Here is a 13,849-nt window from a genome sequence, read left to right as displayed (position 1 = left end):
AGCACCTGTACTTTTCTTTCATAGAACATATAACAATTTGTAAGTCTCCATTTTTCGAGTGATTGTTTCTTTGTCTTTATTTGCCACTGTAGACCCTTAGCGCCATGAGAACAAGATCTATTTGTTTTGTCAACTGCTATATACTTGACCAGTACCTGATCAAGTACCTACCATAGTAGCATTCAACAAATATTTGCTGACAAATAAATAAATGAATAAGCACAACAAAGAAAATTCTTTCACCTTCAAATCACTGGCTAATCAATATCCAAAAGACCCATCTCTTGAGTTTTAGTTTAGGTAGAGGGACAGTTTCAAAGCCACACACTGTGACTCTGGGGAAATCATTTCATGACTCGGTTCACGCTGCTCGCGTCAGTCGGCTGCAGGGAGTTTCTCTGGCTGCGTGACTCCAGCACCTCACTATCCTGCAGCTCCTTTTGATTTTAACATATTCCCAGGGGAGATTTTCGAGGGTCGGGGGCTCATACCCAATGCTTAAGGATGTGGAAGGGCCACACACGAAAGCACGCCAGCGTCGTGGCAGCCTTTCTGGAGAAGCTGCTGTCCCGCAGTGCTTACTAAGAAACAGACATATCTATAATCCAGAAACTCCATTCCCTGGAGATGACCCCCAGAGAACTCTGCACAGGCCCTCGAGAGGGTCATCATGCCATTGTCTGTAGTACGAAGGAGCTGGATGCAACCTGAGAGCCCATGATTAGGAGAATGGATAAAGGGGTACATGCAAGTGATGGGAAACTATGTCTCAAGAGAAAGCAAGGAGCTGGATTTACATGCAGCACCATGGGTAGAGCTAAATCTTGGCTATAGAATGGTCTTAGTTAAAAACAAAGCTTAAACTTTGATACAGTCGAATTCATCTATCTTTCCCCCTACGGTTTGCATCTTTGAAGGCTTATTTATGAAATCTTTCTTTTGGCTGTATAACTTTACATCTGACTTGTAGGTTTTCAATGCATTTGGAATAAGGATCCAACTTGACTTTTCCTTCCCTGCAATGTCCACCCTGGCCATACTTTGGCCAATTCCTATTATGTTTTGTGTCTTTCAAACATTTTACGCCAGTTCTGATCTCCCCCTGTGTTTAGCACTGAGCCTCCAGAGGTTCCTTGGCCAGAAGCCTCCCGAGGGAGGACGGAGTGCTGCCAGCCAGGCCCCAGGTGGGCAATACCAGGCTCAGGAGAACAGAGCTGCTAGGCCTCCTTCCGACACCGTGCTTCTACGTGAAACTGAAAACTATGAATTTTTTTTTTTTATGAAACTGGCTATTAGCAGCTAACCATTCAACTTTATGTTCTCTTTGAATTGAAAGTCCTCAAAAATGTGTTTTAAGTTCAAATAGTTTTCTAGTTTTAGACTGATGAAAAAAGTTGGGCATTGTTTTGTTTCCCCCAAACTACATAAAATAAACATTTCCCTCAATGACTGTATCACTGAGAATATGCTCAGAGGAAGTCTCACTCAACAGGCAGCTACTCTTCAATAAAAGGAGAAAGGAATCCAGATCGCCTCATTCATCCTGAGATAAGTGTTATAAAAAATCAGATTTGTGGCTTCCCTGGTGGCGCAGTGGTTGAGAGTCCGCCTGCCGATGCAGGGGACACAGGTTCGTGCCCTGGTCCGGGAGGATCCCACATGCCGCGGAGCGGCTGGGCCCGTGAGCCATGGCCGCTGAGCCTGCACGTCTGGAGCCTGTGCTCCGCAACGGGAGAGGCCACAAAAGGGAGAGGCCCGCGTACCGCAAAAAAAAAAAAAATCAGATTCGTGGCGGGAGGAGAAAAACCTCCAAAGAAAACAGTACAGAGAGGTTGGGGGACTCAAGGGGACAGAATTCACGGCGCACAACCAGCGGATGGAAACAGCAGAGGCTTCGCAAGGTGCCTGAACATCCCTGTTTAGTCGGGGCTCAGACCCACTGCCCGTCTGTGGATGACGGCAAACACACCCAAAGTCAGGCACTCAGACGACACACCTGCCACCACTGCAGCCGGCCTTGGAAGAGAATGGAGGCTGGCTGGTCACACTGTCGGCGCCAGAGCAGCGCACTCCTCACTCAAGCCACCACCTGCACTAGTGGGCAGCCATGCCGTCTGCACACCACTCCCACCTGCCCAGCCCTGCAAAGAAAACCAATTCCAACCCTGGAGTCCTGGATGCACCCGGAAGCCGAGACTCACAGAGGAGCTTGCTCTTCTAATTTGCACCCACCCTTAAACAGGCATTTAACGAGCACCTACTGTATGCCAGACCACACAGACATTGAAGGGCAATTTGTGACAAGCCCAGTGCTGATGCAGAGATGTCCCTGCAGAGAGAACCTCAAGCCTCGGTGGCTTTTAGAAACCCTCTAACCTTGTCTCCTCAGAAGAGGGCACCCAGAGCCACGGAGGCCCTGCCTTCCAGCATCGGAAAAAGGCCGGCCTCTGAGGGCCAGGGTAGGCCACCCAGGAAGGCATCCACTGGCACAGAAAGAAGCTCGCACTTCCCCTCCTCAAGGACCCAAGTCCCTCAGACGGCGCCCCCATGACAGCCAGCCTGGGCTGACTGTCCGGGTCCCGGGGCACAAGGCCACCGGCCCCTGTGGGAGGCGCAGGGCGTGGCCAACAGACTGAGTTCCTCCAAAGGGTCCAGGCCACCGGGTCCAAATCGGTGGTTCCCACCCGAGGGCGAGCATGCCCCCAGGACACTCAGCAAGGCCCAGAGGCGGCTGTGGTTGTCACGACTGGTAGGGGTGCCGCATGCATCTAGCGGGCCGGGCCTGGGAGGCAGCTAAACGTCCTACAAGGCACAGGGCGGTCCCCTACAGCGAGGAACTGCTGGCCCAAAGTGTCCACGGGGCTGAGGCTGAGAATCCAGTTTACAAGCTCTATTCCATCCTGGGAACACAAATAAACCCTGCCCTCCCGCCCTTCCCCAGCCGCTGACAAAAACCACATGGCCCGCCCTCCCTCCCCAGAGGGAGCAGAAGTGATGACTGTCTTTTTATCTCGGGCACCGGGCCCCACACGCCACCCCTCTGGGAACAAGGCGAGCCTCGGCAGCCCCGCCCACGCCCGGGAGTGGCTCTGCAGCCCCGCCCGCGCCCCCACCGGCTCCCGGGGCTCACTCGCCATATTCCGATCCTCTGGAGATCACTGAGACGCTGGCAGCTGGGAGAGGCAATATTTACAGAAAACAAACGCCAAACGTGCCTGAGCGCATTACCACGGGCGCAAAACCATGGTCCAAACAGTTCAGGGGAACCGGGTGGATTCTTCCTTCAGTGCGCTCGGGAAGTGCCTGGTACAGCCGCTTCTGCCACCTGCCCTCCTGGGGCCTATCCCCGTTCACCCGAGGGGGGCTGCGGTGGGCTCCCAGCCCCAAGAACCTAGAGGACGGACGCTCGCGGTGGGCTTTTAACGTGAAATCAGCGAGCCCCAGCTCACTGACCCGGGGTGGGTCTTCTGCCGTGGGGACGGTCTGGGAACGATGAAGATCACTGTGACTGTTCAGTAACCTGAAGCCTGGGGGGGGCTGGCATTCGTTCACGTGTGCACGCGTGCCCGCACACACACGGGTGCCCGCACACACACACGTGCCCGCACAGGCGGTTCCTTCCTTTTGCACACTTTGCCAGGGGAACGGGGACAACATCACCTGTTCTCGGGGAAAGAAGGGAATCAGGGTGTCTGGAGCCTGCTCCGCGCTGGGTCGCCATCCTCCTCAACAGTAAACCCCCCACCCCGGGGACACCGAGCTCACCGCAGCCGATGCCACCTCACAGCGACACTCAGGCCGCTCGGGGCGCCAGCAGCACTTGGGGCTCCTCGCAGACAGGCCGCCCAGGAGGTGGGGAGCCCCCCTTCCCCGGAGACAAGACCACAGGCGTCAGGAACGTGGGCGGGAGCCACGGGGGGGGGGGGGAAGCGGCCAGAGGGGCTGGAGATTCCTTCTCATTATCAACCTAAGGCACCCGACAACAACACCCTTCACTCCTCCTTCAAGTCTCTCTGTGGTTCCCACCGGCGTGAGGAGGCAGGGGGTCTGGGACCTTGGGGGTGCGCTAGGAGGTGAGGGGGCATCTGCAGATCGGGAGGGGCCGCATCGGATTCTTTACACAGGGGAACAATGCAGAGTGTGAGTGTGTGTTCACGTGCGTGAGTGGGACAGCATGTGTGTGCATCCTTGTATCATCAGGATCCTCATACAGACCCTAATGCAAAGGTCCCGGGCTCTGGTGAAGCTCCGCCCACACCCTGTGGAGCAGGGCTGGACGGGGCCGGCTGGACCGGGCCGGCCCGACTGCAGGGTCCTCAGTGCCGGGCTCTGCGCCTCGGTAGCTGGCAAAGGGGACAGCACGGCCAGGAGGCACAGAGTGAGCACCCAGGCCACACCCAAGTCAGAGGCCGGCCTGGAAGGCCGACTCCCTGGGGCCCGGGAAGCCTGCTCCAGGCAGGTAACACAACCCACTTCCAGCCCAGAGAAGTGTGTCAGTGAGACCTGTCCAGTTCAATAGACTGTCTCTCTGAAAGGTTTTGCAAAGCCACCACCAAGTTGAATACGCTGTGGGCCTTCTCCTGCCTGGACGAACGTAAGAAGAACAGGTCTAAAAGGGGTCTGTGAACAGGAGAACAAAGCCCTGCTCCCCGCAGATGGCGTCCAGCCTCGTGGTCACCCTGCTCCCCCCCACCCCCCGGCCAGAGCGATCCCCCACGTGACACAGAGCAGGCCTTTCCAGGGCCCACCCGGGACCCGGGGCACAGCGACCCGCAGGACGGGCAGGGCTGGCCCAGCCCACGTGCTCTTTGCTCTCCATTCAGCAGAGAAAACACTGGGCAGGACAGTGACCATGAGCTGAACACCCGCCCTCTCCACCCACGTGACGCAGCCCCTTACAGGCCTCCGAGAGTGAGGAGGGGAAGGGACCAGGCCTCCGGAGGGCGGCAAGGCAGGGTCAGGAGGAAATCCAAACCCCTGCAGCCGGGCCTGTGGGCGGGGCGTTCAGGCACTTGTCCAAGGAGAGTTAAAAACAATAATACAACATTGTAAATCAACTATCTTCAATAAGATTAATTTTTTTCAAATAGTTTAAAAAAAAACCCAAACAAAAAACAACCCAGTAATATCAGCGACTCATTGGTCAGTTTTTCCTTATCCCCCATGCCTGCAACTCTGCACAACGTCGGTGATAAAACACTCCACCCCCCATCAGAGGGACCCCCAACCCCATCCTTGGCCCACCCCTGCCTGTGAGCGCACAGGGAAACCGCGTGCAGGAGGCGGTCAGGACGCACGGCCGAGCAGAGAGCTCTGCACACACCACTGCACCGGCCCTGGGATCAATGGATCCTCCAGATCACGAGACAGGCCAGAAGGGCCGCCGAGAGCCCACCGCCAACCGCGGTGGCCCCGTCAGGCCCCAGCCTGCCACACCCTCGTCTTCACACCCTAAAGGCACAAGGTGGGTTTCGCACCAGAGGAGAACCGGAGAACGTGAGCATTCGCGACACCTGGGGACACACACAAAACGTCAGCGAGGGCTCAAGCCCCTCGACCCCGCAGCACCACGAAACCGAGTGACAAGTCTCCTGAGGCCACTGAACACCCTCTGCTCTGAGCCACACGTAAGACCAGTGCACTTGCTCATGCAAAGCCACCAAAGTCAAACATGACCTGAGCCACACTTAAGAGTCTGTGGGCATTTGGAAAAAACCCATTCTTTACGGCACTTCCCTATTAAGACAATGAGCTTCTCTCCACCAAGTGAATAAAAGCCAGATGCAGAGCAGCGTCCTGCAGGGCCTGGAGCGCCCCGGCCCAGGGCAGGGACTCAGCGCTGCTCCCGGCACGACCTCCACTGCCCTGGCGCGCCCCCCAACGCACCGCACCTCCGGAGACCCGCTTCCTCCACCGCCTTCACACCCGCTTGCCCCTGAGATTGCCCCGGCGGCGCCTCGGGCACTGAGGGGCTTTCTGTACCGCATGTGCCGCCTGCACGGGACAAGGTCCTCTCTGCGGCCAATGACATGCTTGCCAAACCCCTGGACGGTCATCTTCAACCGAAAGGAGAAATCGCCCCACGGCACTGCAAGACGCCACAAGGAGCGCGGAATGAGCACCAGCAGGCGCCCTGCGGTGCAAACAAACCGCAGCGCCAAGACAGCCCCGCAGAGCGGGGAGCACAAGAGGCGGTCCTCAAACGCCGCCGCAGCAGAGGCCCGCTGTCCTCCCCCGACAAACACGCCTTCCCGGTGCGGCGCCCGCCCCGCGCCTTCTCGGCGCCCCTCCTCACCTGCCGTCACAGTGTCCACGTCCCTGGCTGCCAGCTCCTCCACCTCCGACCTCTTTCTCAGCTCAAACCTCCGGGACAAGCCTTCTCGGGGTTTCCATAACTCCTGGATCAGGAGGGGCTTCTCGTTGTCGCCGAACACCCGGAAGCCCTCAGCCTGCCACTGGCGCCCAGAGTCGCCGGCCTGGCCCACCACGTCGCACAGCACGTACTGGCCAGCGCGCTCGGGGCTCAGGGCGTAGCGCTCCAGGGCCTCCTTCACCAGCTCCCGGGCGCTGGACGTGCCGGTGGCCAGGACGCTCTTGTAGTGGGTGCCCGTGCACACGCTGTCCCCAAACACCTTCAGGACCCCAGGGGCCGAGAGCTGGGTGGAGAGCTCAGCTGGGTCGTCGCTGGTGCCCAGGCTGGAGCAGGTGGCATCCAGGTCACGGTACTTGTAGCTCAGTGTCCGGGACAGCACGCTGGACAGCAGCTGGCCCTGCCGCTTCAGCTTGCTCTTGGCGGGTGGGGACATGATGAAGTGGGTCCCATAGAACATGGTGGGCCCGTCTTCACGGACGAGCACCGAGGGCTCTGGCCAACGGCAGGGAAAAGGCCGCGTCCTGGGAGAAAACGAAAGGCGGGTTACCATCGACCAGCAGAGCAACAGGAGCCCACGAGGCTCAGGGGAACATCAACAGACTGGGCCGGCCGTCTAGGGCCCGGCGCCCCAGCAGAAGCCGCGGACACAGCACCTCGGCCGGGTCCGACAGTGAGGATACAGCCGAAGCCGGCAGGACCCCAGGGGACAAAGCAGGTTTGAAGGGGCTGCAACGCCCTTCAAGGAAAGCCATTACTAGGAAGCACGGTGAGGTCACCCAAAGGCAAGACACGAGAAGCCTGGGCACCACGCACTCCGCGCAGCAAGCTGCCAAGAAACAAGGCCGGCCAGGGTGGGGCTGGGTGGTGTTCGCAGGGCAGAGTCCCGGCGGGGTTGCCCGGCCTCATCTGAGTCAGCCCCCATCTATCCCATCGCACCCAGAGAAAAGTTATAAAGAACTCAGAGCACACAAAGCCGTGTCTTCCTGAACTCCACCTCCCCCACACCACAGCCTATGCTACAGAAAATTCATCACAAACAGCAATGGAACTAGGCAATCAGGCCAAGTCGCAGCCACAGGAGCAGGGCAGTAAGTGACCAGGCATTCAAAACACAAACCCCCCAGGACGCTGCTCCCGGATGACTGGTCCTGGCTTGGAGGAGCCACTTGCCTGGGAGGGCAGCACTAGAATGGACACATGACCACAATGCACACAAAAGGGCCCTTCCAGAAGCAGTGGAGGCATGGCTGGAATGCATGTGTCCACCCACGGCGTCCAGCCTGGCTTTCGGGCACTGGCCAGGCCGAAGAGGCAGTCTTGCCGGGTAAATTAGGAAACAGCTCTGGGACAACAAGGTGTGTCATAACGTCATGACTCTTCTGCGCTTAATGCCTCAAAGGCGTAGGGTTCCAGAGAGATAGTTCATCAGACCCCCTCCCCCACCCAAAGCTCTGGGGGAGCAGGCGGGCAGAGTAAAAGAAAGATGTCCTGCTGCACAACGAGTTGGTGCAGGCTGAACACCGCCCATCTCCTGACTCTGTGCCCCACTTCCAGGCAGACAGACCAAAGAAGAAAGGGCCATTTTCTAGAAGGCTCTGGAAACAGTGGCCCAGGACCTGGTGAGAGCAGCTCTGGGCACCTGCCATGGGTGAATGTCAGCACTGAACTCCGCTATGGTCCTCTCTTCAGCTCTGACTCACTCATGGTCACAGGCACTTGGAGAGGCTTTCAGGAAGGGGAGGGGACTGCCCAGGGCGGGAAAAACGTCTAGGGAGCCTCCCAAAGAAAAGGATCGACCCGACCCCGAGGGACCCAGCAGGGCAAGCGGCCCAGCCTCGACACTGACACTGAACTGGGTTCTTCCCGGCTGGCCCCTGGGCCTCGGTCACATCTGCGACGTCATCACTCCCATCAGGGCTGCCGTGAACGAAGGCTGAGCAGCAGACCCGCCCTTCAGTTCCTCTAGAACCAGCCACCTGACATCCTCGGCGATCCCTGCACTCTTCAAGATGCTCTGACGACTTCACGCACCAAAGACTGGGTTCCGAACACTAAGGTCTGCCCCATGGGGGGAGGGGGGGCAGCACTCCTCCTGTGCCTACAACGTGCTTCTCACCATTTACCACGCAGAGCCTTTTACTGTGGACCAGCCTTCCGAAGCCTGAGCCTGCTGACAGCAGCCAAGTGTCCTAAGCAGAGGCGCATACGAGGGCCTCCGGGCTCAGGGAGTCAAGCTACAAAGCAGTATCTAGCCGGAGGCTGCTTCCCCTCCCCCGAGGAAAGTGCACACGCCTCCCTGTCAGACCCTGCGGAGCCCAGAGCAGGTTGTGGCTCCCCCGCTTGGCCCCATCCAAGGCCCCGGCCAAACTTACAACAAAAGCGTTTCCAGTAGTCCTCACATGACAAGCACACAGCTTTGGTTCGCACACCACAGCAGCAGCTTCAAACCACGGCGCCTTCTGAAAGTCACACAACCCGCCTCAGAAATTTCCAGCACGTGCCTCTGGCCACCACACATTCTCGGCGGACCTGACCCCTCCACAGACACCTGGCTCACGTCAGGCACAGCCCCGGCGGTCCCGACCCAAACCCACAGGGGTCCCCAGGGCAGCCCCTGCCACCAGGCAGCGTCTGGCTGGGAAACCTCTGCCTTTGGAGATAATGCCGAGGGTAAATTTAAATACAATGTGGAAAACGGCAGAAACAGTAGAAAACCAGGTCTCAGCAGAAGCCCAACTCCCAGAAAAGTCATGAAGTAAACACGGGGATTTAAAAGGCCTTCGGATACAACGGAGAAATAAAATGCTATTTTGCACCCAGGGGTGAACCTTACAGGTTCTGTAAGGTCTGAAGCTTATACAATTCTGCTTTAATTAAAAAAGAAATAGAAAATTACAAATACGCAGCTGCTAGGTCCCCTCCCAGGGCCTTGGAAGAGAGCCCACTCCCTCCTTTTCTAGGGCAAAGTTAGCAGTATCACGAAAAGGGGGTAGAAAATGTAGGACAGACGGTGACTCATTCCCTTCCAGTAACTGCTTCATAAGCCCAAAGAAGCCCCAGTAAACACAGACCCTCATCTACTTGATCCGTTTTATCAGGAGGGTCTCTTCTCCTCACGGTCACTCCCTCTGTGGCCATCTTCAGAGAGTAACCACAGAGCGTGGCCACTTGCTCACGTGTGCCCTTCCTCCACAATCACAAAATGCAGAGCACGGCCTCTCCGTCAAAATGGGCCAGATGCGTTTGTGCAAAGGGCAAGAGGAGTGCAGGAGTTTCCTACAGAGCGGAGCACACCCGGGGTCACCAGATCTGTTTTTTCGGAAGCATGACCTGCCTTTTCCTTTTCTGCTCAGTTCTCTCCTCCCTCACACAAATACTCGGAGAAACAGGGGCCCAAGGCTGTAGGTCGCTTGCTGTTGCTTCTCCTGGAGAATGTTTTTCTCTTGTTCTCAAGGAAGAGTCCGATTTCTGAAGAAAACAAGCCCAAGTCACAGCAGCGAGTGAGGTCAGCGTGGAGCTGACCAAATGGGTGGAGGGACACGGCCATTCCAACACTGCAATGTGGGATCCATTAGAATTTCCACCAGGGCAGGAAGGGAAGAGGGTAAATTCACAGGCTCTGCTGTATCCCCACCGGCCATAAATCGTATCTTGACAACTCCAGTCAGAGCAACGCTTTTAAATACAAAAATAAGTTAATCAGATTTAAATCTGACATGCTAGCCTCTTGAGAGGGGACGGACGTTTGCTGCCAGCGGGATTAAGGGCTGGCTCCTCTCTGGAATGAAGGAGAGGTGGCCCGTGCTAACGGGAGACACCTGTAACTAACCAGAGACACCTGTAATCACTGGTGGGCGGGGACTCGGAAAATTCTTTTCAGCAATTCAGATTAATCAAACACTTGACCAGGTGCTGGGAGCCCGAGTGTCTGGGTCTGCAGCCCCTCCCAAGCCCCAGCGACTGGCTCCCTAATGGGAAAGGATCCAGTTTCTTCTGCAGGGGTCCCCGGGAGCCCCAGCTCTGCATGTTTCCTTAGATGCACTACTTGTCGAGCGGCTGGAAGTGGTACAGAAATAGCTGGGAGACAATGCTTTCAGCTGGCACACGAGTGGGGAACGCGCTGCTGTGTGAACAGGAAAACCGGGACAGGCTGTGGGCCAGGGGATGTCCCCCCAACCCTGGAGGGAAGGTACGGACTCCGGCGCCTTGTGCCCACCTGCAGACCTCTCTCCAAGGGGGCCAGAGAGACTGAGGCCCGGCGGACCCCGCCGTTGAGGTGCCAGGCTCCAGGGGTTGCATGGGGGGGTGGCCGCAGCTGACCCCCTGGAACCCGCAGTCTGGGCCGCCCTCGCCCATGTAGCCAGCCTGTGGGACCCGCCCCCCGAGTCCGCGCCCGGGTCCCCCCACCACGAGAGCCGCCTGTTTCCATGGCAACCGGACAAGCGGAGCCTGGGTGGCCGGAGAAATGCCCCGTGCGGGCCCAGCTGCCCCAGCGCGCGCCCGCGGCCTCCCCGCCCGGCCAGCCTCTGCGCCCCGGAGCCCCGTACGCCACGGAGCGACCCCCGCCTCCGCCTCCGCTCCTCTCGCACCCCGCACTCACCTCCAACACAGCCCGCCGCCGCCGCCGCGTTCCCGCGCGGCTCCCACACCCGCCGTGAGCCGGAGCCCGTGCTCCTGATCCGCGCATGGCGCGGCGCCTCCTGCCGGCAGCCCAACGGACCAGGCGTGCCCTCGGGGGGGCGGGGCCTATGTGGGCGGTGCCTCGTGCTGGGCGGAGCCGACGGCGGGAAGAGGGGCGCGCGGGCTCCTCCTGCGGCCACCCAATAGATGGAGCGGGGCCTTGGGGAGAGGCGGGGCCTCCGAGGGACGAGCTACAGGCCCAATGGACTTGGATGAGACCTCGAGGGGGCGGAGCCTCTGGGGATGGGCGGGGCGATAAGAAAAGGGCTGGGCCCTGGATCCTCGTGCGGCCACCCGACGGACGTACACAAGGCCTGGGAGGGGCGGGGCCTAGAGGGGGCGGAGCTGATGAGGGGTAGGGCTGAGCGCCTGCACCACCGGCAGACCAATTAATGGGTGTGAGCGTGGCCTTGAAGGCAGGGAAGGGCGGGGTTGGCTGCGGAGAGGCGGGGCTCTGCGGCGCACCCCTAAGCTTCAGCTCAAGGGGCGGGGCCTGTGCTAACCTCCGGGGCCACGTGCCAGCCTCAGGCTGGGGGCGGGGACTGGCAAATTGTTTTGTCCCCACCTTCTAGTCCCTAGGCGGACGAGGCCAAGGAAAAGAGGAAGCAGGGTAAGGCAATCGCTGATGAGAAGGGGGCGGTACAGAGCTGTGACATACATGAACATCCAAAACACAGAAAGAGGACAAGGGTGGCAGGTTCCATCTCCCTTACAGTCTGTCCCCCACCCAGCAGCCAGAGTCTTAAATGACAAATCAGATCATGGCACTCTTCTGCTTAAAACGATGCAAAACGGGGCCAGGTCAGCTCCGGGGCTCTGGCCCAACGGCCCTCCTCGGGTAACTTGTTTTAAAAGAAGTTCGTGTCCTTAGAGCTCACTTTGGCACCAGTCGTCGGGCTGGGGTTTCGCCTTGGAGAAAGGCTTCTCACAGACAGCTCCCTTTGTCTGCTCATGGTCTAGACCTGGGGGATTCACGTGGCCTCGGATAAAAAGATGAATTCTTGAATTCTGACCCTGAGAGTGAATCTTTTTGTTGACAGCGATTGGGGTATAAAGTTATATGGTAATGAGCCCAAACTTGCGAAGGGGAAAGTGGGGAGAAGGGAACAGACATTTATTGACCACCTACTGTATGCCAGACTCTATGCCAGGGGCTTTACGTTGGTCATCTCATCTAAAGCTCCCATCAACTCTTGTGAGGCAGATGTTGTTACACCCAGAGAGGTCAAACAGCTACAGGTAGAGCCAAGAATTGAGCCGTGGACTATGTGATTAAAGACAATCCTTTCAAAAAAAAATCCTTCCAGGGCTTCCCTGGTGGCGCAGTGGTTGAGAGTCCGCCTGCCGATGCAGGGGACACGGGTTCGTGCCCCGGTCCGGGAAGATCCCACGTGCCACGGAGTGGCTGGGCCCGTGAGCCATGGCCGCTGAGCCTGCGCGTCCGGAGCCTGTGCTCCGCAACGGGAGAGGCCACAACAGTGATAGGCCCGCGTATGGAAAAAAAAAAAAAAGTCCTTTCAGGACTCCCCATAAACATGTACAACCTACCCCACTCTGACCCCAAAGAGGCAAATATCAGAGCTGGAAGGAGAGCCTGGGTTTAAACCTGTGTTTTCCTCCTAAGGCATTCCTCACCATGATCCTGTCCCAAAGCCCACCCCTCCCAGCAAGCCTCTTCAGCAGGGGTTGGCAAACTCCCACCTGTGGGCCAAATCTGAGCTGCTGTTTCTGTAAATAAAGTTTTATTGGAACACAGCTACACCCCTTTGTTTGCGTATTGTCTAAAACTGCTTTCATGCAACAGAGGCTTTACAGCCCCCAAAGCCTAAAATATTTACTATCTGGCCCTTTACAGAAAAATTCACAGGCCCCCGCTCTTCAGGATCTAATGATGCCAACTATTTGCTATTACTACGCTGTTTCACACATCTCTGTCTTTGCTCAGGCCACCCCCTCTGCCTTTTCCAAGGCTGCCATAACAAAATAACACAGACTGGGGGCTTAAACAGTGGAAATTTATTTTCTCACGGTTCTGGAGGCTAGAAGTCCGAGATCAAGATGCCGGCAGGGCTGATTTCTTCTGAGGCCTCTCTCCTTGGCTTGTAGACGGTCAGCTTCTCCCTGCGTCCTCACACAGCCTTTCCTATGTGTGTGTCTGTGTCCTAATCTCCTCGTATAAGGACACCAGTCAGACTGGATTAGGGCCCACCCTAATGACCTCATTTTAACTTAATCACTTCTTTAAAGGCCCCATCTCCAAATACAGTCACATTTGGAGGTACTGCGGGTTAGAGCTTCAACATACGGATTTTAAGGAAACACAATTCAGCCCCTAACACCAATCTTCATCACCTGGCTAATTTCTACTCATCCTTTAAGACTCAGATTAGGTGTTACTTATGTAGTTGCTCCCCTCCAAAGTGGCCCACAGTGATTCACAGCTTCTAGTTTTCACACCCAGGTGTAGTCCCCTCCCAGGTTGAACAGGGCTAACCTGTGTAAACAGTAAGACGTTGCCAAAATGACAGTGTCATAAATTATAAAAGACTTGGCTGGGCTTCCCTGGTGGCGCAATGGTTAAGAATCCGCCTGCCAAGGCAGGGGACACGGGTTTGAGCCCTGGTCCGGGAAGATCCCACATGCCGCGGAGTCACTAAGCCCGTGCACCACAACTACTGAGCCTGTACTCTAGAGCCCGCGAGCCACAACTACTGAGCCCACGTGCCAAAACTACTGAAGCCCGTGCACCTAGAGCCCATGCTCTGCTACAAGAGAAGCCACCGCAATGAGAAGCCC

At 57.4% G+C, this 13,849-nt stretch overlaps 1 protein-coding gene across 1 annotated transcript in view; it reads right to left on the bottom strand.

The window, feature by feature from the left end:
- RADIL (Rap associating with DIL domain) overlaps nucleotides 1–13,849 on the bottom strand; it is a gene marked incomplete at its 5' end in the record, with an annotated part of 118,792 nt that overhangs the window by 50,868 nt on the left and 54,075 nt on the right. The window contains 2 exon segments of the mRNA XM_081255972.1: nucleotides 6,296–6,884; nucleotides 6,886–6,894. Coding sequence (XP_081112098.1) covers nucleotides 6,296–6,884; nucleotides 6,886–6,894 — 598 coding nt within the window.

This window comes from Mesoplodon bidens (genome assembly GCF_964165515.1).
Source record: "Mesoplodon bidens genome assembly, chromosome: 15".
In the NCBI taxonomy this organism is placed as follows: Eukaryota; Metazoa; Chordata; class Mammalia; order Artiodactyla; family Ziphiidae; genus Mesoplodon; species Mesoplodon bidens.
This window is presented reverse-complemented; position numbering and strand designations above follow the sequence as displayed.